Source organism: Vulpes lagopus, chromosome 3 (assembly GCF_018345385.1).
Source record: "Vulpes lagopus strain Blue_001 chromosome 3, ASM1834538v1, whole genome shotgun sequence".
NCBI classification, from domain to species: Eukaryota; Metazoa; Chordata; class Mammalia; order Carnivora; family Canidae; genus Vulpes; species Vulpes lagopus.
The window spans coordinates 25,920,224-25,947,890 of record NC_054826.1 but is presented as its reverse complement, the minus strand read 5'-3'; the positions used below and the strand labels follow the sequence as shown (position 1 = coordinate 25,947,890).

Sequence of the window (27,667 nt, the reverse complement as noted above, 5' to 3'; positions counted from 1 at the left end):
CTAAGAGAAACAGATGGCTTCCATGACCTGACTCAATGCTTCCTTCTTATTTTCCCCCAAAAAGCCATTAAAAACTTCAAAAAGAGTAAGAGAGACAAAGTGACTGGTCTGTTTTGTATGTAGATTACAAATACGTATATAAATGTCTATATGTGACAACATCCTGCATGTGTGACATTCACTCAGCACACACCTATCATGTGCAAGGTAGTGTGGAAGAGCTATGAGTAATTAAAATTCAAAATAAACATTAGCCATGCCCTCATAGAGCTTTAGTTACTTGTGAGATGTAAAGCATAATAAAATAATTAACCTTATGAGGTTAAAAAAGAAAAAAAAATCCCAGGGGCCATAAGTATTTATTATAATATGACTCCTTTTTGTGCCAATTTTATAAATCCTACAATCCTAGTTTTGTTTTTTCTTTCTTTCTTATTTAATCATTGAGAAAGTCTGTGCCAAGATTTTATTTATTTATTTATTTATGTATTTATTTATTTATTTATTTATTTATTTATTTATTTAAGAGAGTGAGAGAGAGAGCAAGAACAGTGGGGAGGGAGAAGAGCAGGGGGAGAAGGGACAAGCAGACCCTGTGCTGAGCGCAGTGCCTGATGCCAGACTCAATCTCACAACCCTGAGATCATGACCTGAGCCAAAGTCAAGGGACGTTTAACCAAATGAGCCACCCAGGAGTCCCAGGTCTGTACTATCTAAAAAAAAGAGAATAGGGAATAGATATCTTGGGACTTAATTTGGGTAATCCCTGGGAAGACTCTACATTTCACTTTAGAAAAATGCTTTCAGTACTTTAGGTCTGTGCTTGAGGCTCCACCAGAAGTTAAAAATAAAGCCAGATGAAAACATGACACAGAACTCACACTGAATTTTGTTGCCCGTTCAGAGTCAAAGTTGAAATCTTCCATTATGCAATGTAAGAATAATTCATTTAAATACAGGCAAAAGGGCAGGATGGTGGTGATGTCACTACAGAATAATTGCAGCTTTGTGTCAGGCTGATCTTACTAGGAAGGCAGAGCTGAATGAGGCACCAGCTTGCCCCTCCACAGACTGACACTCTGACTGGCGCCTACAGGGAAAAACTATGAGGGTGAGTGATTCTGTTGTATGTCAGTTATTTCCCAGCCAAACCCTGAAGCATATTTTTCCTTCAAGTCTTGAGTGCAACTACTATTCTATACTATGATGAAAGACCAGTAATATAATTTATGTGGACACTTTATAAAATACTTGGCCTTTTACTACTTTAAATATATAAAAAGAACTTTGTGAAAAAATTTAAAAATTGGGTTTCTTTAATTTTTAACTTTGTACCAACAAGTAATGATTTTCTTGATGAACTCCAATCAACCTAAAAATGACTGTTATTATTTTTTTAATACCCTTCAAAGAAAGCGCAGGAAAAAAAAATGGATTTTGTTTTTTTTAAAAGACATACTCCTGATGAATAATTAGGACTTATTCAAAAAGTTCATACAATTAGGCACATAAAAGCTTCCAATATTTACCTTTGAAGACATGTTTTATATAGTGGAGATAATTTGAGAAGGTGATAAATCAAAGCTTTGTCATCTATTTCTTAACAGATAGTACTATCCAAAAAGAGGGGGAAAAAAGAAAAATTGCAGAATAGCATGAGGGTCCAGAAAATAGGCTTCTAAGAAGCTTTTAGTCTTCTGAATAAGCTATTGTCTGAATTCTTAAATTTTTATGTTCTATACTAAAACAGCCTTTTCACAGAACTACTACCACTTATATCAGTTTTTTTTTTAAACTCAAATAACTTTTACTATATTGGGTCAAATGTCATTCTTAAGAAGAAAGTATTACTTCATTTATATACTTATTTAACTGATGCATGAAGTGAGACCCCAACAAAGTTGGTCATAAGCTACATGTCATACTAAAATACAAAGGTGCCGGGGCTGTGTTAGGATAATATGCCTTTTATGACCAGAATCCTCAGCCAATTGCAAACCAGACCAAAGTTGAGGATCACAATGATCCAAGGCCGAAATTTTAACAAAGGCAATCATTTAATTATTCATAATTGACAAAAGCAAAAACAAACAAAAAATAACAAAACCCCCAAGAGTGTATCATCTTATGTAACAGTATGTCTTCTGGACATTTTGATAGAGTCCTGTATTTGGCAATACTGAAAAAAACAAATTCTTTAGTATCTTAAAAGGTATTCTCTCCATATATGAATATGGACATATACCTGTTCTCATTAGCTTTCTCTCAAAAAAAGAAAAAAAAAACACATAAATGTTTGAAAACCTTATTTGAAAAGTTCTTTTCAGAATCATAATTTGTAAAGACAGTTTTCAAAAACTGATTAAGAATTTCTCCTTTAGGGACACCTGAGTGGCTTAGCGATTGAGTGTCTGCCTTTGGCTCAGGGCCTGATCCCAGAGTCCTGGGATTGAGTCCCGCATCGGGCTCCCTGCATGAAGCCTACTTCTCCTCCCTCTGCCTGTGTCTCTGCCTCTCTTTCTGTGTCTCTCATGAATAAATAAATAAATAATCTTAAAAACAATTCTCCTTTATGGGGTGGCAAGTTTGTATGAATCTTTCTCTCCCTAACCTATAGATCTTTTGTCACAAAACTCAGATTACCACATTAAAAAAATTTATTTACCACTTCTTTTCTTAAAGACATTTTTAAAATTCTGTATTTATTTATTTATTTATTTATTTATTTATTTATTTATTTATTTATTTATTTATTTAATAGACAGAGAGCACAAGCAGGGGGAGCAGCAAACAGAGGGAGAAGCACGTTCCCTCCTGAGCATGGAGTCTGATATGGGGCTTCATCTCAGGACCCTGGGATCATGACCTGAACCAAAGGCAGATGCTTAACCAACTGAGCCCCCTAGGCACTTATTTATTCATTCATTCAGTCAGTCAGTCAGTCATCCTCTGCCTACTGCTCCCCCTGCTTGTGCTCTGTCAAATAAAGACTTAAAATTTTTTTAAAGTATGCCATACATTCAGTATAGAGGGATGAATTGTGTCCCCTCAAAAACATGTCTGTAGTCCCAATCCCTGGTGTCTGTGAACGTGACCTTATTTGGAAGGAGGATTCTGGGCAGATGTAATTAGGTTAAGATCTTGAGATGAGATCATCTTGTATTTACAGTGGGCATAAAATTCACTGATTGGTATCCTCATAAAAGAAAAGAGAGAGAAATTTGGGACACCTAGAACCAGAAACACAGAGTAGAAAACTATGTGAAGACAAGTAGAGACTAAAGAAATGTGTTTACAAGCTATAAAATGCCAAGAAATTCTAGGAGCTACCAGAAACTAGAAAAGGCAAGGAAAGATTCTTCCCTAAATCCTTCAGAGGGAGAATAACTTATTTTGGACTTCTGGCTTCCAGAACTGTGAGAGAATAAATTTCTGGGTTTTTGTTCTTATTTTTTTTCCTTTCTAGTTTTATTGACATACGATTGACATATAGCACTGTATACATTTAAGCTGCATAGCATAATGATTTGACTTTGAAATGGGTACAGATTTAGTTAACATTCATCATATAAATATGGACACAGAGAGAATGAAACAGAGGGAGAGAGAAAAGAAAAAAATGTTTTTATTGTGATGAGAATTCATAGGATTTGATTTACTCTCTTAACAACTTTCATATACACCATACAGCAGTGTTAGGTATAATCATTATGTTGTACATTACATCTCCAGTACCTATAAGTGGAAGTTTGCACCTTTTGACCATCTTCATCTAATCCTTTCTCCCCCACTCCCTACCCCTAGTAACCACAAATCTCAACTCTTTTCTATGAGTTAGATTTTGTTTTATTTTTTTTTAATATTCCACATGTGAGAGCCTACAGTATTTGTCTTCCTTAATCTGACTATTTCACTGACTTAGTATGCCCTTCGGGTTCATACGTGTTGTCACAAATGGCAGAATTTCTTTTTCTATAGCTGAAAAATACTTCAGAGTGTGTGTGTGTGTGTGTGTGTGTGTGTGTGTGTGTGTGTGTGACATCTTTATCCATTCCTTTGTCAATGGACACAGGTTGCTTCCATGTCTTGGCTATTATAGATAATGCTGCTATGAACATGGGGGTACAGATATCTCTTTGACATTGTGTTCCCATTTTCTCTGTCTATATTCCCAGAGGTAGAATTGCTGGATCATATGGTAGTTCTATTTTTAATTTCTGGAGGAAAATCCATAGTGTTTTTTATACTGACTGTACCAATTTACATTCCCACCAACACTGCACAAGTTCTCTTTTGTCCACTTCTTTCACTTCTCACCAAACTTTATTATCTCTTGTCCTTTTGATACTAGCCAAAATGTCTGGTTTTTTTTAAGCCAGTATGTTTATGGTAATTTGTTATAGGAGTCCTAGGAAACAAATACATTCAGAAAAGGGCACACATCCTCATTTTTTACAAATATAAAGGGCACAAAGCAACACACTCATGTAACTGTCATCCAAATTCGGAAAAGGAACATTTTCAGCACAACTGATGCCCCTTTGGGTCCATTTCCTTTAAAAATAAGGAGCAATTCAACAACAAAGAGACAACCCAATTAAAAATGGGCAAAAGACTTTAATAGACATTTCTCTAAATAATTTATGCAAGTGGCCAATATACACATAAAAATATGCTCAACATAATTAATTATTAGGGAAAAGCAAACCAAAAACACAATGGGATACCACTTACACCCAGCAGAATGGTTATAATACGAAAATACAAAATAGAAAATAAGTTTTGGCAGGGATTTGTAGTAATCAGAACCCTCATATATTGCTGATGAAAACATAACATGGAATAGCTGCTATGGAAAAGAGTTTGGCAGTTCCTTGAAAAATTAACCATAGATCTACCATACCAACAATTCCACCTCCAAGTATAATACTCCAAGGGTAAGTTTACATAAAAACTTGTACATGATTGTTCATAGCAGTACTATTCATGACAGCCAAAAAGTGGAAATAATCCAAATGTCTATCAACTGGTGAATGGATACACAAAATATGATATATCCATAAAATAAAATATTATTCAGCCATAAAAAGGAATGAACTACCAACACACATTACTACATGAATCAACAAGATTTGTGGTTTCCAAGGCCTGAGGGGAGGGAAGAATAGGGAGTTATTGCTTCATGTATATGGGATTTCTATTTGGGGTGGTGAGAAAGTTCTCGAACTGGATAGATAGTGGTAACAGTTGCACAACATTGTGGATGTACTTAATGCCAGTGAATTCTAACTTCAAAATGGTTAAATGGTAGCAGTACCTGGATGGCTCAGTCAGTTAAATGTCTGACTTTGGTTCAGGTCATGATCTCAGGGTCCTGGAATCCAGCCTGTGTGGGGCTCTGCACTCAGTGGGGAGTCTACTCTCTCCCTCTCCTTTTGCCCTACCCCTTGCTTGTTCTCTCTAATAAAAAAATAAAATCTTAAAAAAATAAAATGATTAAATTGTAAATTTAATTTTATATACACTTTACCATAAGAAACGAAATACAAAGCATTTCAATTACTCACCCTAAACATACAATATACTTTAAATTAAACCTTTTATTTTGAAGTACTTGTAGATTCACATGCCATTGTAACAATACATAAAGTTCCTATGTACCTTTTATTCAGTTTCCTTTCTAAGTAATCTTCCATCCTTATTTTTCCTATGTAAGGTAATAAAATATTCATACTTTTTTCTTGGTGACCGATATAGGATTGTGTAATTGGACATTCTGTAAATTGGGATTCCTGCCATTGCATTAGGTAAAAGTACAGTATGTTTTACTTGGTTACTTATCAGCCCATTAAGAGAGAACAATTTTCTCAGCAATTTTACCTTTAATGGGAGACAAAAGGAACAAAAATAAGGCTAAGGTGTTAAAATTTGGATGATTCAGGTACATATTCAACTGTATTTTGATACATGATTTATAGTTGTGTGTATGTGTATATATGTATAATTTTTTTTAACCCATAGAACAAAGCATGGTCAAGGCTAAAAGAAATTAGGTCACAGACCATTAAGCATGAAAATATAAAGCAAATACAGCACTCAAGGTCAGGTACATTTTCTTCAAACATCTGACAAACCATCTATCTGGGAAGTGTAGAACATGTTAATGATATTTTGTATATTTCTGAAATAAATTGGCAAGTCCTGATGATCTGTTTAATTTCTTTGTAAAGCTACTACAGACATACAAAAGTGTATTCTATTTTCTAAGCATGCAAGAGAAATGAAAAAGAAATAAGAAAGGCACTATTCATCCTTTCCCTTTCCTTTTCCCATGTTTTCTCCTGGTTTCCAATTATTTTTCTTCCTTTGCCTTATTTCACCATCCTGTATCGCTTTCTCAGTTCCCATTGGGATATAAATGCCCAACCACAGGCTAAACATTGACCAAGTAAATAAACATTTAACCGGTTGTGGGTTATGCCTAAGCAGGGTCATGGGATCAAAACTACAAGTAGAAGAGATCTCTGGAGATATGTGAGCTCTGTTTTCTTACAACAAGAAAAGACTGGAGTGTCAGAGAGAATTAAATAGCCATGTGTCACTCACTATAAATGCATACAGTTAAATGCTTATTTGTGACTAAATATCATTAATCAAGTAATGAAACTGGTAGTATTGTATTATTACATATAGGCCTTTTATTAATTTTGAAAATGATTGTCTTCTCTAATACTTTATCAAAAATAATTTGAACTGGTCTTTTTTTTTTTAAAAAAATATTTTATCTATTTATTCATGAGAGACACAGAGAGAGAGAGGCAGAGACACAGGCAGAGAGAAAAGCAGGCTCCATGCAAGGACCCCAACATGGGACTCGATCCCGGGATTCCAGGATCATGCCCTGAGTCAAAGGCAGGTGCTTACCTCTGAGCCACCCAGGCGTCCCTGAACTGGTCTTAAAAATATTTATTCTCTTTATTAATATCTCTGTATTTTAAACAACTCTGTACTTTCTACAATAGTTTTTAAAGTATTTTTAAAAAATGTATGATTGTTTAAAATGGTTAAATACAAACATATAAATATTATGTTGTACATCTAGAGCTGCCAATGAGAAACTAACAAGGTTGTTGCCTCTCTGGGATGGAGTAAATTGCTTGGTCCCACTTAGCCCAAGCTAAAAACAGTCCGTACATCAATGGGAGGAAGAGGGGAGAAAGCCACTAGAGGAGGGCTAGGTTTCATCTTATTTATACCTGTATCTCCAGTGCCTTGCATAAAACATCTTTCATCTTATTTATACCTGTATCTCCAGTGCCTTGCATAAAAATATGTTTCTTTGAATATAATAACTAATTAGAGCCAAAATTTTGTGACCATTCTACTTTAGGCAAACATTTCTCTCTTCTGAGCCTCAATTTCCAAGTCTGTCAAGTAGAATTGCTAATAATGATCCCTGTGTTATTGTTCTGGAATTGAAATGAAATTTTCTATGTGAACACCATTTGGAAACTCTAAATCACTCTAAAATATAAAGCATAAAAGACTGGAAAACTGCCTCCATATGGAAACTTCTCAAATAGGTCCAGAGCAAATTTTGTTAACATTCTTCTATTCCACAAGATGTACGCAATCGAAGTTGTAAGAATACAGGCATGTCTATTATAATGTGATATAGCCATTCCTAAAAGCAACCCCATGTTTTCTACAAAGTCTAATGATAAAATAATAGAGATTGTGGTAAAAATGTATCTGGAGCAGGCTACTCAAAATCCTCACGACTTTTTAACCAAAGTACAAACAAAACCAATAACAACCCAGATAAAAATACTAGCATGATTTTAAAGGCGTGTTATATTTCTAACAAATAAATGCTATGATAAATATAAGGGCTTCAATGGAGGGGAGTAAGAAAATGTTAAGGTTGTAAAGTTATGGGAACAAGGGAAAATGAACTTGAGTGTGGTGCCGACCATTAACAGGTCCTTCCAAGAAATCACACATATGGCAAAAGTAAGCCAAGAAGAATGGAAGGAGAACAGACTATGCACAGATTGTATTAGTCCATGCTTGCTATGTCCGACTTTCAGTGTTCTTGGCATTCAGGTGCCGGTACTTGGTGGCATAAACATTTGAGGTGGTGGGGAAACTGCACTATAGTGACATGTGTTGTAGTGATACCATTGTCCTATTTATCAACTATGTATGAGCTAATTTGATTACAGCTACACGTACCTAAACAGAATAACTTAATTTTTCTTTTAAAAGTTTCAATAGGGCCATTTTCACTTAGAATGGGGGAGGGAGAAAAGCAGCATAAACACATAAGTTTGTGAATGTAGGCTCCTGGACACCACAACAGACTTTCCAGTTTAGTCCACTGAACATACTTTGAAGAACACTGATCCAAACTAAAATCCTAGGCAGTCTAGAAATGCACAATAAAGTCAGTCACTTGTCGTCTTCATGTTACTGAATGCTACCAAAGTTTACTGAACACAAGTCTTCAAATTCACCAGTGTATACCAGTGTAGACAAACAGAGTTTATCTATTTATCAACCAACACTTATTTATTCAGTACATACTGATATATAATTGTTTTTCTGCAGTGAGTGTAATTGGAACAAGCCACACACACACACATACACACATACACTTAGTAAGTAGGCAAAGGGATATATTTCATGATATAGGTGTTAAGGATTGTATAGTTAGACAAGAGTTTCCTCTGTTCATTAAGTTAAATGACAGAGAATTTGTTTTTTAAATAATTTTTTATTTATTTATGATAGTCACAGAGAGAGAGAGAGAGAGAGAGAGAGAGAGAGGCAGAGACACAGGCAGAGGGAGAAGCAGGCTCCATGCACCGGGAGCCCGAGGTGGGATTCGATCCCAGGTCTCCAGGATCGCGCCCTGGGCCAAAGGCAGGCACTAAACCGCTGCGCCACCCAGGGATTCCACGACAGAGAATTTGAAACACAACTACTTTAAACAAGGGAAATCATAAGACTGTAGCAAATATCTTATCAGCGTATGTTCTTGTCACAACCAAGTGAATGAAGCTGAAATAATATTATAAATTTCTTATCTTTTTGATTTTTGGACTCAGCTCAAAACCCAATGCTCTAATTGTTTTTTTCTGTGGCAAAGGCTCCCCAATTACCACCAAACGTTCCTATGTTCCTCCATCTCTGCTAGCCTTCCCTGCACTTAGGTGGGAGCCATGTGGGCCATTTCTGGTCAATGAGTGCTGAGCAACAGGAATAGTGTGTCTCCACCAGCCAAGATGGTGCTGTTCCCTACCTAAACCTTTCTCTTCCCTTCCGCTGTGTTCTTAGAGGTATGTGTTCCTGATGGCGTTGTACAAGGTGGAGTGGGACCATTCAAACCCACACTGGATTGAGATAGAAGGAAGAAATAAAGTCAGTGGTGAGCCATTTATATTTCAGGGTTTTTTTTTGACAGCTAATTGTATTTATCCTGTTATTACTCTGGTGTAATAGAAGTTCTGATTCCTAGATATTCTCAATATACATGAGAATTCAAATTTATAAAATTAGAATTGGAATCTCTAAATGGTGAGTGATTAGATGCCCTTCTAATGTACATGTAAATGCTGGACGCTTTGTTAAGACACTGAGGACTGAGCAGGTTTCTTATATTATTATTGCAAAAAGAGATGCAGTGGCCTTCTCTAATTCTCAAAATTCTCCAACAATCTAGGCATTTCATTACTTTCAATTTCTTCCTGGAGGAAGGAATCACACAAAAACATTCCCGAAAGACACTGTTTAAGGTGATTTTGGGAGATAGTTAGAAAACACCAAGGCCAAAGCCAAACAGATTTAATCCCTGCAGGAAATTCCTTAGAACACAATGGCTGTGATGCTGTCAGGTAAGCCACTGTTGAATGCACTTCCCAGGAAATTCACAAAATATTCTTGTGCAGCAGAAGGAAATCCTGTCCTGGACATTCACGTAATAATGGGTTTGAGTCCAATTTTGAAACTTGTCTAACACAGAAAAACAATAAAGCCTATTGTGCATATACACATGGTTCTATGTTAGAACTTCAAGAAGTACTAGTGAAATGTAAGCTGATTTACCATGTAATTTACCTACTGGCATCTCAATTGAATATACTTGGAAAACTACATTATTTTTTTAAACTTAGCAAGTTATGATGTTAAAGGAATGCACTTGCATTTACTTAACTTTTTTTATACAATTGCTGATTATTAACTTATGAATGTAAATTCATAAAATTTTTCCCATCAATAAGTTACCTTAATTATGTTTAATTAGAAAATACACTCTATATCATGCTCTAGGCCAGGGGTCAGCAAACTGTCCTCTGAGCCAAATCCCATACATCACCGATTTTTGAAAATAAAGTTTTACTGGAACACAGCCATGTCTTTAGCTTACTGTTATCTATGGCTGCTTTTGCACTACAGTGGCAGAATTAACTAATCACTAAAGAGACTTTGTTTCCTGCAATGCTGAAAAAATTTACAATCTTGACCTCTTACAGAAAAAAAGGTTACTGATCTCTGCTACAAATAAAGCTGAAACAGCTTTTTATAATATGTATATTATAATCTGCATGTGAAAATACATATTTATAAATATTTTAGATATTCATGTTTGTACCAGTTTAATCTCCTATAGTTAAACAAATAAAAAGCAAGAAATAAGGTAAAATGTTATTCTGACTTTGCACTGCTTTTAATCTTTGCACAATTGCACAATTTCATATTTCTGCAGATTTCTATTATTAACCTAGAATGATATCTGCTTTCTCAAACCAGAAACTTAAGAAACTTTTAGTTTCTTTGAGAGGACGATAATCTCTATTTGGTCAGGACATAAAAACTTTAACATTCATTTTGTATTTAATTAAAGAAACAGCTCTAACAAAGCTTGCTATTCAATTCCTTGTAATAGGCCACATATTCAACATTTATCAAACACCTCCTATGTGAGCTGAGTACTTACATGAAGTTTCCATAATTTATTTGTCCCCACATTTCCAAATGGTATTATCCTCACTTTATAGATGAGGCTCCTGATAGCTTAGTGATGTCCAAGGTCACAAAATCACTTAGTTGCGGAATCCAGGTTTGGACCTAGTTCTCCTGAAACCAAGCCCACAGCAATTCTAACCTTCTTCCACATGAAGCAATTCTGGTATGTTAAACTATGACTGACTTTTACAAAAATAAGAGAGCCAAGTAAGGGAAAACAAGTTTCACAAAGATTAACATCTTATTAGGTTTGAATCAGACTAAGGGTTTAATGGAAAAAATTCCACAGACGTGGTTTGTTAGTGAGTAGTATTTAAAACTCTAGAATGTGTTAGGTTTGAGAGATTTTAAACTGTTCTAAACTGATTCCAAACTGACACAAGATTATCAGGCCAAGTACTTATTTCTTTAAAATATTTTATTTATTTATTTATTTATTTATTTAAAGTGTGAGAGCTGAGTAGAGGAGCAGAAGGAGAAAGGGAATCAACCCGACTCTGCATTGAGCATGAAGCCTCATGCAGGGATATGTTTGAGATTACAACTTGCGCCAAAATCACGAGTTGGACGCTTAACCAACGGACCTACCTGGGTGCCCAAAATGGCAAAATTGCCATTTTGCTTTTAGGGTGCCAATCCCATCCAGAGAATCTGAATGCTAGGTGATACTACTTGAAAATGTTACTTTGAAGAAAACCCCCATCTGCTATAGCCAGTGATAATACAGATATTTATTATTTTTTCCTGTGATTCAGAATAAAAGTGAAAAGACCTGCACGTGAGTAAACACTTTTCAGAAATATGGAGCATTAGAAAAGAGCTTTGCTATCTCTCTAGGAGTGTTACACCTTTAAGACTCTAGCTAGTGGTATTAAAGGCAATAGGTCCTGAGACTTGTCCCTCCACATGGAACATGGCCACATGGTTCTTTCTTGCTCACAGCCAGGACCCTGGTCCCTAAGAGAAGAATGGCAGGGTGGCTGAGGATGGAACTACTCAACTCTCTTTCAGTTCTTAATTCCTTACCTAATTCATAGAACAGTTCATTCAATAGCTACCCCTCCCCCATTTTCTATCCTTCCCTATGAATGACAGTTTCTAGTCTGTTTAAGTGGGGTGGAAGGCAACATCAAAACTTTATGCCATGGTTCAGGAAGAATTCTTTAAGATTAATAGAAATAAACACTAACTTCATGATGTAAGTTCCCATCTATGCATGGCTGTTCAACTGTCTGTAAGACATCATTAATTTTCATTTTTCATATAAATTGTCTTTATTGAAAAAAAGGGTATCTGTTTTTGATTCTGCTGGCAGATTTATTTCTTTCTGGAACTGAAATCGTGTATAGTGTTCATGGATATTTATTGAATCCCAAGGAGATAAATTTTAGATACCCCATATAAAGCAGGTAAAATGTCTTGAGCATTTGCTATGGACCAAGCATTATAAAAAAAGTGTCAGTAATCTCACTTAATTTTCAAAAAACCCTATTAGGTTGTCAGTTTGCCAGTGAGGAAACTGGACTTGGTCACTGAAGTAGTCAGTATTAGAGATAATAAACCTTTGATCTTTTACCCATTGCCATTGTCTCCCTATAATATGCTGTTCCTGCTTTTACAAAGATTTTGTGACTCAGTTTCTGTCTAGCGATAAATTTTCAATGAATCCTCCTTAATTTGTTAAAAGTATAAGCCCACTTGTAATCAGCAATTTACTTTGTAGGAGAATCTCACATTATCAGATTGCATCATTAATATTACTGCTGTAAAGATGTCTTACACTGATGTACCTCCTTGGAGTAACAGTCTCAGGTGCCTGAATTGAGAAAAGTGATGAACTTGTTATTTTAGGAAATAAGAATCATCTGGAAAAGATGACTACTAAGTAGACATGTATTTACATTCAAGGCTGTTGTTGAAAGTCTTAGATAGGTGTTTACCAAACACAGAAGAGACCAGGCCTTCCCCATCCTTCCAACAAAGCTCTAAAACTAGGGCAGGAATATGCTCACCGGTGCTTCTCCCAACATCCACCCAAACACAGATCTCTCCTACTCAAGCCACTTATGACCAGAAGTGCTAAACAGAGCGCAAGGTTGTTGGATACCCAGTTAAGTTTCAATTTCAGATAAACAAAGAATAACTTTTTAGAAAACGTATGTACCCATTCACTGTTCTATCTTCTAAATCTACAAACCTTAGAAAGGTAGAAGAGGAACACCTGTTGCATGCTTTATATTTTTAATTTTTAGCTCACATCCACATTTAGATTTAACTGTAGGAGAGTAAAAAACCTGATGGACCTTGTTCTTTTAAGTTGTTGTGGCCTACTCTCCTTAGCATTTGGTGCCCAATGTGAAATCTGGATGTACTTGCTAACTCCTCCTCTTTCAGGCTAGAATTTTGACAGGTGCGTTGAAAAAAAAATGTTTAGGCTAAGGACACATGTGTGCTGGGATTGGGGAGGTGAAGTATCACCTTTTTCTTTCCTGGATTTCATTTCCTTCCAGAACTGAATATTAATCAGGGAAAAACAAAGAGGTGTAAGTGTCCTGAGGCAACCTCAAGAAGACCTGAGACTAGAGAAGCCAAGCATCCTCTAAGTCCCTTGCACTTCCATCATACTTCAGGACTGATACTGAATCTCTTGTTGAGAATTCCTCAGGCTGAAAATTTAGAGAGATTGATTTTGAGTATTTAAATGATTCACGTTTTTAAATCTACCAATAAGTCTGGTTCTTAAATGTTTGCTGGTAAATCAGACATCCTTTCCAATATCAGGAGCCCAGGAGAAAACTGAAGTCAAGATTCAGGGTTATTTTTTAAGAAGAGAAGGTAAGAAAAAGGGGAAAAAAAGTGTCAATTATACTACTAAGTTATATGATTAGGTGATTTTTTTCCCAAGCAGATATGAAGCCTAAAAAGATGCTAAGATTTTCCAATCAAATTGGCATCTTTGTTCTGAGGAAGAACAGGAGTTAAACATTTCCCAAATGGACTAAGTGAACTAGTGATGGGGCCTCAGGCCCTGATGTCAGACTGACATGGGATGCAGCATAGGCTCAGCACCAGCAAGTGGTTAAGCTAGGATGTGAACGATACCAGTCTGGCTGCAGGGCCAGTATCCGTACCACCAGTATTGTAGCTACCTTGGTAAGGGTTTTAGTAAATGTTTGTTCTCCTACTTTCACTGTTCTGCAATGATTAGTGGTTATTTTGTTATTGTTGTTTTGACTCTCCACACTCTTCCTAGTTGAGGAAAGGGGTACAATTCCAGAGTACATAGGAGATAGGGATGGAAATATACAATAGTCCTTTTTCCTGTCTTCTGATTCACAGATTGTGGAATGCGATCTTGGGACCACCCACATGTGATTCCTGTCCACTAGAGATTGTTCTCAGAAGCTCTGGTTGAGTTTTAAGTCCAGTGAATTGGTGGTAGCCATCTGGGGATGGCAATTTCCTCAGCTGTGTTGTCCTACACAGATCATTTCTGTAGCAGGGATTTCACAGTGGCTTCCTCTTTCTCTTCCTGTCTGAGCCTCATGTGGGAGCTCATTTGTGGTTGTTAAAATTTTCAAGTTCAGGGTCAATGTTCTTACCACTTCTACTTGCCATCTGAGTGAAAGAAGATATCCAGAAGGTGGTCCATACCCTGGTTCAGTTAGGCATCTGACTCTTGATTTCAGCTCAAGTCATGATCTCAAGATCCTGGGATTGAGTCCCTCATTGGGCTCCTCACTCAATGGTGAGTCTGATCACCTCACTCTCTCTGCCTCTCCCACTGCTCTCTCTCTCTCTCTCTCAAAAAAAAAAAAAAAAAATCAATCAAAAACAAAAAAAAGGTGGCCCATACTTAAAAGCCATCTTCCCAAGTGAGTCTAGCCAATTGTGCTATCTTCCTGTTATCAACAGTTTTAGCTTTTACTCTCTGAACAATATATGACTTTTCCTTCTTGGTTCTGTCTTACACAATTCTTGCATCCCAAGATTTAGACACTCCATTCTTCAAGAACTGGGAATCAAGTTCTCAACTTTTTTGTATCCTCTCCTACTGTATCTAGCAACATATTCACATGTAAAAGGCATCAATAAATATTCACAAATTGGTCAGTATTAGTCCTGTGGATTTAATATAGCAAGTCAATACATAAAGATACAGAAAAATCCCATACCAAGCCACTAAAGCTAAAGACATAAATTCCCCTCATCAACTTTTTGAAGTGGCTTTTTCATTTTTTTAAAAGTTTTTACTTATTTATTCATGAGAGATACAGAGAGAGAGAGAGAGAGGCAGAGATATAGGCAAAGGGAGAAACAGGCTCCTTGCAGGGAGCCCTATGTGGGACTTGATCCTGGGACTCTAGGATCATGCCCTGGGCCAAAGGCAGGTGCTCAACCACTGAGCCACACAGGCATCCCTGAAGTGGCTTTTTCAGTAGCAGAGATAGTTAATCTGCAATTTCACATTTTTTTTCTATGCTCCATCTCTTTTTCTCGGCCAGACAGCTGACTGGCATTGTGGCCAGAGAACATATATTAAAGCCAACTGGCTTGGTGATGACATGTCATGGTTTAACCTGGGTGCAGATAAGAAACCCCTGGGGAGCTTTCTAAACATAAACATGCCTGGGCTCCTCTCCCAAGTGTTCTGACTTAATTGTCTTGTGGTGGGAACCCAGTTAGCAGTGTAATTTTAAAACTCCCTCATTGATTTTAATATGCAGTCTGGTTTGAGACTCACTGGCCAAACTGAAAGAACATTCCAGAAGAAATAAGACCTGTGTTTTCTCATTGTCCAATTCTTTGGGACAGCAAACAGTTGATAGGGAAGGAAAATAACAAGGAGAAAAGTGGCAGGACTATGAAACTTGGTATGCCATTAGAACATTGCAAACGATTCAAAAATATTTAACTTCAAAATTTTTGTGCACCTATTGAAACTGTTTCTCCCCTGATGCTCAAGTTTAAAGGCCCCAACAACTTTGAAAATATGGGAGTATTTGGCAAAGCATTCCAAATAAATGACCCTGAGCTCTGGAATTTGCTCCTAGCGGGCTGCTCTCTTTAGCAGTCAGCCAAACCCAAAATTTGGCAGCTTTTGGGATTTGGTGCAAAATAGATTCTTTTTAAACCTGAAAATCACTGAAGATTTATTTTGCTGGAAAGATACAACTTTTAAAAATAACAAGCAGTTGTTGCTACTGTACCACTTAGAGATCTGCAAGAGCAACTAAGAAATCAAGGGCCCCGCCTTGTCTTTTCTCATTCTATTGATGAAAAAGCAGAGACTCAAAAGAATAAAATGATTTCCTCAAGTCACATAACCTAGTGGTAGGGCCTGGGTACATCCTGATCTCCTGACTCACAGGCCAATTCTCATGTTTGCCCTGCCATTGCCACAGAGTCATCTGAAAATGGCCAAATGATTTCTTCTGCTGTGATTCATTTTGGTTATTCACAAATGCAATGTTTTTGCAAATGCTTATACATGATCTTCAGTAACTGTAGCAAATAGCATGCAAATCACATTGTAATTTTTGGTATGTAACATCCTTTCCACAGTCTCAAGTATAAAATCTGGTTGTACTGCACTTGTGATTCTGACAAAGTTTCTAATTCATCCAGAAGGATATATGTCAACATATGCATCAAATGCAAATCCAAGAGCTTTAAATCCATAACAAACCATCATCAAACGTCTTGTCTTGGGACACCTGGGTGGCCCAGTGGTTGAGCCTCTGCCTTCAGCTGCAGGGCGAGATCCCGGGAGTCCTGGGATCCAGTCCTATATTGGGCTCCCCGCAGGGAGCCTGCTTCTCCCTCTGCCTCTGTCTCTGTCTCTGCCTCTCTCTGTGTGTCTCTCATGGATAAATTTAAAAAAAAATTTTTTTTTTTAAAGAAAAGAGGTCTTGTCTTTTTCTGTATTTCTTATCTATTCACCCCATTTCCCACTATATTTTACTGTGACGTAGGGCAAATATGAGAGTCCCAGATAAGGTGAAGATGATTTCGGGAAGGACAAGAAAAAAATCTAAGATTTATTATGCTTTCTGAACTTCTAGGCAAGGAGATAGGCCCAGAGTGAGAAATTTAGTATCTGAATTTCAATGATCCAAATTTAAAAAAAAAAAAATGACACTTAATGAGGCAGCTAATTTTGCCTCAGCTCTTCCTACTTCTCCACATTCCACATGTTATTCCATTTCCTTTCACTCAGTTAAGAATACCACTGAGACACAAAGGGTCAGAGCACTGTTCCCAGAGACATTCCTTCTCTTATATTGTTTTCTCTCTTCTGCAGAAAATTTCCTTTCCTTCCACCACATCCCATCCATGTTGCCATTTAGTGAAACACACTACTTAAGAGAGAACTTATTATTTATCAAGGGTGTTTCCTTGAATTTTACAGAGGATAAAATGCTGAATAGAGAGGAAAGACTCTAGCAGGTCTTCCTACTGTCCACCCACTGGGCCTTCCCCCTACCTCCCCCAGGCCCAAGTGAGCTCCCTGTCACTTCTTTTTTGACAGCTGGCTCAGCAGTTGGCTTTCCTTTCCCTGGGGTAGCTGCCATAACCCTCTCTTAGACATTCTCTCTTCCAAGAATGGCTATAGAGTAGGACATAATGTCCCATGCTCCCCCTCTCACCATCCCCTTCTTTGCTGTCCTGAAAAAAGCAACACTCTCTTTTCTGGACTGTTTTGCTGTTAGTCATGACAGAGATGCAGGAGATAACAAAAATGTGGAAACTATAAAGGCTCCAGGATCACAAAGTCATTTCAGTCACGGTCCCAGCTCCGTACTTCCCATTTCACTTGTGCCTTTTCTACTCAGTTTTGAGGGTAGAAGGCAATCTCCTTTCTCCATGATGTTTCTTCTTAGGTTTGTTGACTTTTTCCTGTAAATATTTAACATCTAGAAAGCTTAGGGATTGCAGGGACCACTACAGAGAAGAAAAAGGTGCCAAATGAATTCAAGGGGCTCAGTTCCCTTTGCTTCATCTCTCTGGAAAATAATGGCAGATCAGTGTGGGCTTCTGGAATTTATCAGTTTAAGCTCCGAGAGCACCTCCTCAGGCTGAGTGAAGAGAACCCTGAGTCCTTATTCTACCACATTTCTTATTCCTGCACCAATTGCAGTGCTATAATAGCTTGTTTACTTTGTTTACTGTCTGTTCCCCATCCTAGACTGGCTTTTCCTATGAGGAAGGGACTGCAATCTTTTCTACTCACCTTATATTGCTAGGGGCTGGCAGAGTGCCTGGCACATAGTAGGCACTTGGTAAATGGATGTCAGAAGAATGAAATGCTTCTCAGAAGAAAAAAAGTAGGAGGCAGAGTCTTTTTCTGGCAGAAGATGAATACTCCTCAAAGGAATGAACAACTGAACTTCAAAGCTAAATTTGGGTCTCAGTGATGCTGCTGAGAAAGAAGCTGCTTTGCCCCAAGATGAATAATGAGAGTTTAAAGCATTCTAAGATCCTACTTTGCTCTTTGCTTCTCAACCATAACCACCTCCCAATATGCATTGGTGACTAGAAAAGGGGGAAGAAATTGGAACAGGATAGATCAAACAGGAATGTGGACCCTATGAAAAGCTCCTGTTCATGTGACTTTGAACAAGTCAGCAACCCTCTCTAGGCCTCAAGCTTACATCTATATCATGAAGCAAGTAGGTCAGATGACACATAAGGTTCCTTACAACACCAAACTTTCATGATTCTAAATGATTCAGAGGTTTGTACTGCAATGTATTTTCAATCTTCCTCTCCTCCATCTCGAACCTCTCCCTCTAAAAAAAGGGACTCCTATCATTGTCCAGTACATTTGGAGAAGAGGAACAAACTATAAATTATGGTCACAGGATCAATGAGGTGAAACACAAGATTAAAACATGCTTTATATTCACAGAGCAATTTTTCACAAGAGTGTCAAACAAAAAGTTCTAGTCAATGTTTACACTAGAACTTGATGAAAAATTCCAGACATAAAACTCCTGGAACTTAGACTTGAACTCACAGGACCTCCCATCTTTGTCTGATAAATTTAACAACTAAAATCTACTGGGGCTTTTTCCTTAACAAGAATTCATCTTTCAACAGTTGAGTTTTATTGTTGAGACTATTACGGTTTAGTAAAACACTTGCTATCTGGAACTGTCATTCTAGGTATGACACAGCCATAGATTTCTTTAAGTACCACTATCTTTTAATAGTTTTGGAGGAAAATAGTCTTGAAAGACATTATATTTCCTTGATTTTTTAAAAACAGAATACACTGAGTGTAATTCAATCTTTTCCTCAGTGTTAACATCAGTTACTATAACACAGTAATGCCCTCAGACCCCAGTGAAGCACTCTACATCCTAGACTTTCTTCTTTTGATAGTGCTTCAGAATTCACCTGAGCTGTCGGCTCTCATTTCTGACTACTGTGACTGCCATCAGCTTGGACACTTGTGATCATCTCTCCCTGATATTTAATTTGCTGATCAAGGCAGGGAAAAAATTCTCGATTCATTTTTGTATACACAAGAGTAGCCTAGTTTCTGCTACTGAAGATGCTTAGGAAATACATAAATGTTTGTTGAAATAATGCATGAATTAACATAGCTGGTTTAAAAAAAATTTTTTTAAACAAGCTTGCTAAAACTGGGTGTGAAATAATAGAGGTTAACTAAGGCTTGAGGGGCTTGGCTAAATTACATAGCCTTGGGACATTTTCCATACACTTTTGACTTCTCATATTCTAGACAGAGTGCCAGAGGTTTGAGCTCCTGAGACTCACAAACAGATGAAAAATAATAGTGGTAGGGAGGTAAATAAAAACATATAAAATGATTTGCTTAAACTTTGGCTTGATTATATAAATTCAGTGTTATCAAATAATTCTTCTATTTCTAGGCACATGTGACCTACTCCAAACAGAAAACTGAGGAATGAACTGGCATTCCTACATTTTTTAGGGTATAGCTTGAGTAGGCACCTCATCACACCCACTAGCTACTTGATTTGGGACAAATGATTTAACCTCTTCTAAATTTGTTTTCTAATTTGAAAATAGTAATGACAAAAACCTTTCTTGCAGGAATCTTCAAAGAATTAAATAATTCATTCTAACATACTTTACCATAGATCTGGCCCTCAGTAAGTATGTAGTTACTTTTATTGTCATATGTTGTCTGTTCCTGGATTTGGGACAGTAGAGCCAGCCCTGTGCGTGGCCTGGCAATGTGTCTGCAAAGACATTTTTCTCTCATGTTTGCAGCCTGCCAGATACTGCGCCGCTTCAGTCTTGGCTGTTCTGAACCAAATGTGGCACCCTTAACTGTCCTTCAGTATAGAAAATAGGCACATTTCCATCATACTAGCATTCTAAATGATGGGATTTTAAGGCGGGTAATGTTAACCACTAAAGAAAGGCAACTTAAAAGAAGGCAGTACTTCAAGTTCCCACAATTTATCATAAATGCACAATCTTTAGTGTCTGGCACTAGAAATATAATACCTTGCCTATATTGATGCTGCTTCTTATAGAATTAAAATATTCACTGTTAAGAGCAAAAACAATAGGCTCAAATTTGTTTGCAACTAAAGTATTGCACGCAAGAGTGGATTTTCCTTGAGTAAATGCATTACTTTTACCTCAATTTAAATGAATAAATTCACAACATCCCAGTCTCTTTCTCAGTGTTATTTATCACAACAGAATATACTGACATGTTTCTTAAAATAGAGAAATACTGCAAAATAAATGGGTTATCTTATAAATTACACTCAGAAATCTATAAATAACACTCTAAAATATGGATGAGAATACAGATGGTATTACTAAATCAAATACTCTCTAAAAATGTTATCATCTCTACTTCAGCTTAACAAGTATCTTTTGTTAATGTGTTTTATAGTTTTCCTAATCTAACTAGTTCCTTATTGAATTTGGCCACTTTGGGGCACCTGGGTGGCTCAGTGGTTGAGTGTCTGCCTTTGGCTCAGGTAGTGATCCCGGGGTCCTAGGATCAAGTCCTGCACTGGGCTCCCTGCAGGGAGCCTGCTTCTCCCTCTGCCTATGTCTCTGCCTCTCTCTGTCTCTCATGAGTAAACAAATAAAATCTTAAAAAAAAAAAAAAAAAACCAAGAATTTGGCCAATTTATTTTTCTTTTTAGTGAAGTTTACCTGCTACTTGATGACTATATTAAGTGACTCAGACTGTGCTTGCTAAGTTCCAAGACCATTACTATGAATCTAACAGCACAACATCTTAACCATCTGCATTGCTGACTTTTGAATCTTTTCGAAATAAGGCATCCATAATACACACAAGTATTATACTCAGGTCTCAAACTCCTTTAGAAATCATTAGGACTTTTCAGTGACACTTTTGCATTAAACTTTTAAGTTGCAGTTAAAAGTGCATTTAACACTTGCGTAACAAGTGCGTTTAGCAGTGCATATAACACAAGATAATCTTGAATAGCACTTGTCTAAAATACTACATCTTCTAGAATACATAAATTGAACCTCCACACAAACCTTAAAGATGCTGACATCAGTATGAAGACAACTATTTTATTTAGGGTGTTAAAAACTTTATCTGAACCTGTGATTCTTTTTCTAGTTGCTCTTCAAGTCCTCACTAAGGTTACTACTTGGAAACTCATTCACTTTCAGTATCAATAAAATTATGGGCTGACCAAAATCAATTTTTAAAATAAATATAACATTGCAAAATTCATGCATAATTGTGGTACTTGTGGTTTTTTAGGGAGTAAAAGAGGAAATGTGCTTAGGGAAATCAAAGATGTCACATTAGGACAGGGAGCCCAAGAACTAAGGGTCCAATAGCAGTAACATGGCTATAAACCTGACTTGAATGAGACAGAACTTGCTAATAATTTCTGTGCTATGGAAATCCTTAAAAAGTGTCCTAGCAAACTGAATCATCACCCCCCGAATACATCCTTTTTTTAACTGAAACTTTGATATACTAAATTTGTAAATATTTATGTATACTGAGACTCACTTAAACCAAGTCAAAATCTGCATGGACGCATCCCCATATTTCCTGAAGTAATTTGGTTTTTGTCCTTAAAGTTAGAAATTTTTTATCTTAGGAACTTTTTTAAAAAAAAACATATTATTTATTCATTCATGAAAGACACAAGGTGAGAAGCAGAGACAGATGTAGGAAGAAGGAGAAGCAGGCTCCTTGCAGGGAGCCGGATGTGGAACTTGATCCCCAGACCTGGGATTATGCCCAGAGCCAAAGGCAGACAGACACTCAACCTCTGAGCCACCCAGGTGTCCCCATCTTAGGAACTTTTAAAACTCAACTTCTATGCAATCAACACTTTGGCTCTTCTACTTGTATATCTCTAGAACACTGCAGAGCTCTGTAGGGGAAAAAGTTATCTGACCATATTAATTACTTTAATATAGAAACATCTCTACTTTAAATGATTTTAGTACATAATAGAGTCAAGGAACATTTAAAGTGATTAAATAGGTTTCCCTGTGCTTCTGTGCCTAGCCTTTTTTCATAGCTTTACTAATTCTTGCTAGGCCATTTTTTTCTCTGATTTCAGGTTTACTTATATGTTGACAACTCTTTATCATTAACCTCAGCCAACTGCTTTTTCCAGAACTTCAGGCCTGTGTGAACAATTAACTAGGGAACCTTATTAAGGGACTGAAAGAATTCATTCAGTCATTCATTTAACCCCCCCCACCCCAATATTTTGAGCATCTACTGCTTGCCAGAGTGTTTTGTTTTTTTTTTTTTAACATTAAGGATATAGCAATGAACCTAACAGACAATAGTCTCTGCCCTTACTGACTTTATATTCTAGACAGATAAGCGAAACACTGAAATGAAATACATATAGGAAAAAATGAGACAACGAAGGGCTCGGAAGGAAATCTTGGAGAAGTTATTAAAAAAAAAAAAAAGACTGGCTTGGAAGATCTCACTGGGATGAATTTTTAGCAAAAACCTTGAGAGTGAGGAAGGGAGCATACAGAAACAGGTAGAAGAGTAATTCGGATGTCCTGCAGGCATCCCCCCCACCCTTTTTTTTTTTTTTTTTTTTGAGAGTGGTGGCAGGACAGGGAAGCGCAGAAGAGAAAGAATGTAAGCAGGGTCCAGGGAGTTGGACTTGGGTCTCAATCTCATGACCATGAGATTGTGACTGAGCCAAAATCACAATGCTTAACCAACTGAGCTACCCTGACACCCCCATAATGTAACTTTTTAAAACCAGGAATTCTTGAAGATATTTTGACTACCTTATAGCCAAAAAAATACACTTTTATTTCAAGAAGTTTTATAGTTAAGCTGAATTTTGGTCAATTAACTCTCTTGAAAGACCTTGAAACTCAAATGTTTTTCTCTATGACTGGCAACCCCAGCCAGAGACTTTTACTAGTACAGGGAGAATAACTATTATCTATGTTTATCAGATTTTATTATGCACAGTAATCAACTGGAGATGTTAGGATACAGACTGACATTCAAGAAGGTCCATGATAGGTCCTGGATTCTAGTTTCTGTCAAGCTCTCAGGGTCTCTGTCCATAGTCTCTGTTGGTGGTCCATGGACCACACTTTTGAATAGCGAAACCTGAATCAGTAGTTCTCAGTCTTGATACCTAATGGAATCACCTGAGGAGCTATAAAAAACCATATCTAGGGTGAAAGGTTACTGAGTCTGGGATCTAGTCTGGGTAATGAATTTCCAAAGCTCGCAAGGTCAGGCTAACAAGCAGCTAAATTTGAGAACCTATGACCTAAAATGTATTGGTCAGATTTATGCATAGGTTTTATTTCTCCTTGTTTCTATCACAGTAGATAACAGATCTAGGAATAACCAGTACTGCATAAGTTATGAGAGTAATATATGCCCCAACTCTCCAAATTCGTACTGAGAATACAAATCATTATCAATCAGGTTCTAATGTCAAGAATCTCAGTTTCATTTCTATACTCCTACCAAATAATTTAATAACATGTTTTTCATAGTATTTTAAAGTTAAATATTCATGGACTTATAATAAAATGACAATCTATTTTTAGATTAAGAGGTAGATACGTAAAAGTGTGATTTTAAAGTATATGGAAGTATCTATTTCTAATTACAGATTAAAATAAACTCAGATTAGTTAAATTTATAAAAAATAATCCCCAGACCTGGCACTTATCCCAGGAGAAATGCCCAGAAACAGAAAGGATTAGCAAAAGTTTACTTAGTATTTATACTCGAAGTAGGTACCAATGTGTTACAAACTGATTATCACTCTTTCTTCATAACGCCTTTCCTAATTCTTTTGCTAAACGGAGCTCTGTAAATAGTAAGGTTGCAATTCCATTCTAAGGATCCCTCCCTACCTCTTAAAATGCACATCCAAATACCAAATGAAAATATTTTAAACTCAGGTATTAGCAGAAACTCCCTCATTACAGTAAAGAGTACTGGAGTACAAGTCAACTACCACATGCTACTAATGATGTAACTTAATCAAACTTTCTCAATAGACCTTCTCACATCTTAAAATAGGGTGTAGAGAGTCCAATAAGAATGTGCAAGCACAAACTAATGCCACATAGAAATATAAGATAGCACTACATGTATCTAGGATAAGCCAAATAATACATAAATGGCGTGGCAGTGCAAATAAATGGAGCCCAGAAATGAATATTTTCAGCTTTAGCACTAGTCACATAACAAGCAAATCATGTATCTTAACTGCATTTTGAAAATAAAGATACCTCAAATAGCTTATCTTGAGAATCTCTAGATCAAAAGTCTATATCCAAAAATAACTGATTAAGGGGTCCTCTAAAGCAAGTAAGATTAATAGAAAAAAAAAAAAAAAAACCTACCAAGAGTTTACTTGTAACATGACTGATTTAACAAGTCTCTTTAGGCATTTTAAATTTGTCTTCTAGAAAAGTCTATTATTTGGCCATCCTTTAAAATAGCAAATTAAAAAAAAAAAAGTGTAGAATGAAATGGAGAAAAGGGATCTTAAACAGTGTTAAAGAACTTAAACAGTGCAAGAACACTATGTAGAATTAAAATAATGTAAACTTATTAGGATAATGAAGTATTAAACAGCTTTTTCTAAGGAAAACTTATTCAAAGTATGACATTTGGGATTTTATGATCTATACAGGCATTTTTTTTTATTAAATACAAGATATGTTTTCAAGCTCTGCAAATAACTCATAATTTCTTCAAAAATTATTCTAATACAGATGGTAGTAGATAGAGATTATTTCATTTTAATTTATTGTTTAGTTTTAACACATATCCTGCCAATCACATGATACCTAGTGTGACCAAATACATGAGAAATCACTGTAAGAACTACAAAGTGCCTTGCAGCTTTTTGTCAGGATGCTAAGAAAATGTAACAACAGAGACACAGCTTGTCTCAATTATAAGGTCCAATCATTAATCTTCTTCAGAACTAGAATCATCCTCTTGATCAGAGAGTTCAGGGACGGGGAAGCGGAGAATGGCAGCTACTCCAGTCAACTGACTGAGCTGTTCTCCTGATACATGAAGACTAGAGAATATCCTAACCGTGCCTGCATTCTCTTTCACACTGTCCACCAGCTTCACATACCGGCTCCGGGTAGCAACATCCTGGTGCCTGAAAAGCTCATCGCTGATGAGCAATGTATCAATTGCCATAGCCTCATTGGCTTTCTCCACCTGCTTGAGTCCATAAAAAGCTCGGTCAGGTTCATGTTGTAACATTTTATAGAAGTCATCCAAGGCTTTTACTTCCCCAGCAGCTTTAGTGTCTGAAAGGCGGCTAGCTACAGAAGGGTCACAAAGGGCCTCTTTCAGGGAGTACTTGTGTCCAGAGGAGGCATGTACCTAGAATCATAATTATGAAAGTTAGACAAAAGAAGCTCTGAAAGTACCCATTAATCAGCCTGCGATGACCTAAAGCCAAAAGCACAACTGAGGCTTTATATGTTTGAGGACTTAAGCAAAGTTTACTAGGTACATAAGGCCTTTTAACAACTCTCTTTTCATTTCATTGTCTCATTTACAATCATAGTCCGGTGAACCCCTTGTCCTCTTGTACTTTTCCCGGTTCTAAAACTTAAAGAGTAGTTTTATACAAATCCCTCTGCCCGTTCTTAATTATCCTTGGAGAAGACTTTTTACCTGAAGGAACTTGGACCGGTTTTCCAGGAGCAGTTTGTTGTCGGTCTTCACCGCTTGTTGAAACATGTAGTCGCAGAACTGCTCCCTCACAAATCCTGGGCTGGCCACCAGGATGCACTTCACTACATCGAAGTTTATGTGGCGCTGGATAGCCTGGACCACCTGTTCATAGAATCGCTCCAGGGCCCGGTCATGCTGCGAACAGTTGCCTTTCCGTTTTCTAGGGATGTTCACCTCCACCTTGGCCCGGGTGAGGGTCATGCTGGGAGTGACTAAGCAGATATGGGCGAGGCCTTCCTGCATGACCACAGCTGCCACATCTGCACTCCAGGCCGGGTCACAGGCCTGCTCAATGCGCTCCAGAACCACACTGTCCCACTGTTTCTTGGCCAGGGTGAACTGGCGGTTGGGCTCCAGCTCGATGGTGTGGTAAGCCCCCATCTTGACATACTCATTTTCTTGGATGTTGGTCCCCTTAACCCGCAGCTGGCAGGCTTGAGAGTCAAAATCGATGGCCTCCACGCAGAGAGTGAGCGTGGTGCGCACCCGGTTGCTTCCTACGCTGCCCGTGGAGGACTCGGTCTGCACCTTGCGGATGGTGGAGGCACGCAAGCTGTCGCCCACCTGCACTAGATTGTAGGTGTGCCACATATCCTCAGGTTCCTCGGGGACGAGGGTCACCTGGCCCGCATTGTCTTTCTCAATGTCCTTCCTCACGAGCTTCATGACGCCGGCGGCGGGGGGGGGGGCGGTGTTCACGGGCTGAACGAGAGGCCACGAGGAGGTCCCCAGTGGGAGAGGGGCAGGGAGGGGAAAGCGGGTCTAGGCCGGGAAGGGGGCGGGGCCCGCGCTCCCGCAGGCACTAGCCCGGCGGGAAGGAAATACTCTAGCTCTGACTCAGGCGGCCGACGGGAACACTTACGTGGCCCTTCTCTTCCTAGTCTCCGCGCGCGCCGCGCCGGACCCCGCGAGAGACACAGCAGCCGGCTTCTCCGAGGCTCCAGCCGCCGGCGCGGACCAGGCGGCGGCTGCCAGCAGGGCGCATGCGCAGCGCTCAGCGCGCAGCCCGCCCCTCGACGCACGTCTTACGTCCCCACGGGGTAGGCGGGGGCGCGGGGGGCGCAGGCCCCCGGGGCGCAGGCGTAGTCGTCGCGAGGCGCGTCCGGAGTAAACCCGCGGGGGGAAGCGCTCGGCGCGTCGGCGGCGCGGGCGGCGGGGCTTTTATTTCAACACTGAACCTGTTTGTGCAGACTCTGGGGACTATGTGAATGCAAACTGGTTGTTTTTGTTTTTTTTGGTTTTTTTTTCCCAGATGCGTGAAGTTGCCACTGTTTACCTTCTCTCCCCTTGGGCTAAATCCAGTTCCCAACCTTCACTGGAAGTAAAAGGAATTCTCAGAAGTGCACACTTGCTCCCAAAGTTCTAAAATGTGCTTTCGCCTTATCCGCACTCCAAGGC

General features: G+C 38.0%; 2 protein-coding genes and 1 long non-coding RNA gene across 4 annotated transcripts in view; 1 reads left to right on the top strand and 2 right to left on the bottom strand.

Moving 5' to 3' along the window:
* Positions 1 to 27,667, bottom strand: part of ITGA1 (integrin subunit alpha 1) — a 169,189-nt gene that overhangs the window by 129,644 nt on the left and 11,878 nt on the right. The window contains exon 1 of one of the 2 annotated variants that reach the window (XM_041747907.1): positions 11,000 to 14,781. The exons of the other annotated variant lie outside the window; for it this stretch is intronic. Coding sequence (XP_041603841.1) covers positions 11,000 to 11,012 — 13 coding nt within the window. The 5' untranslated portion in view covers positions 11,013 to 14,781. Of the gene's footprint in view, positions 1 to 10,999; positions 14,782 to 27,667 lie in introns of those variants that run through there. 2 annotated transcript variants of the gene reach the window in all.
* Positions 681 to 27,667, top strand: LOC121486733. Its single transcript, XR_005986723.1, has 4 exons — positions 681 to 1,111; positions 26,434 to 26,638; positions 27,151 to 27,309; positions 27,522 to 27,667. It is a non-coding gene; the product is annotated as an uncharacterized LOC121486733 (long non-coding RNA).
* PELO (pelota mRNA surveillance and ribosome rescue factor) lies at positions 22,815 to 27,240 on the bottom strand. Its single transcript, XM_041747908.1, has 2 exons — positions 26,210 to 27,240; positions 22,815 to 25,912 (listed from the first exon to the last, which is right to left on the bottom strand). Exons 1-2 carry the CDS (start codon positions 26,933 to 26,935, stop codon positions 25,481 to 25,483), a joined length of 1,158 nt encoding a protein of 385 aa, XP_041603842.1. The 5' UTR covers positions 26,936 to 27,240; the 3' UTR covers positions 22,815 to 25,480.

Coding starts and splice junctions, on each gene's coding strand:
- PELO (XM_041747908.1), bottom strand. CDS start 26,935: ATGAAGCTCGTGAGGAAGGACATTGAGAAAGACAATGCGGGCCAGGTG. Junction 25,913..26,209: donor ACCGGTCCAAGTTCCTTCAG/GTAAAAAGTCTT, acceptor TTATGATTCTAG/GTACATGCCTCCTCTGGACA.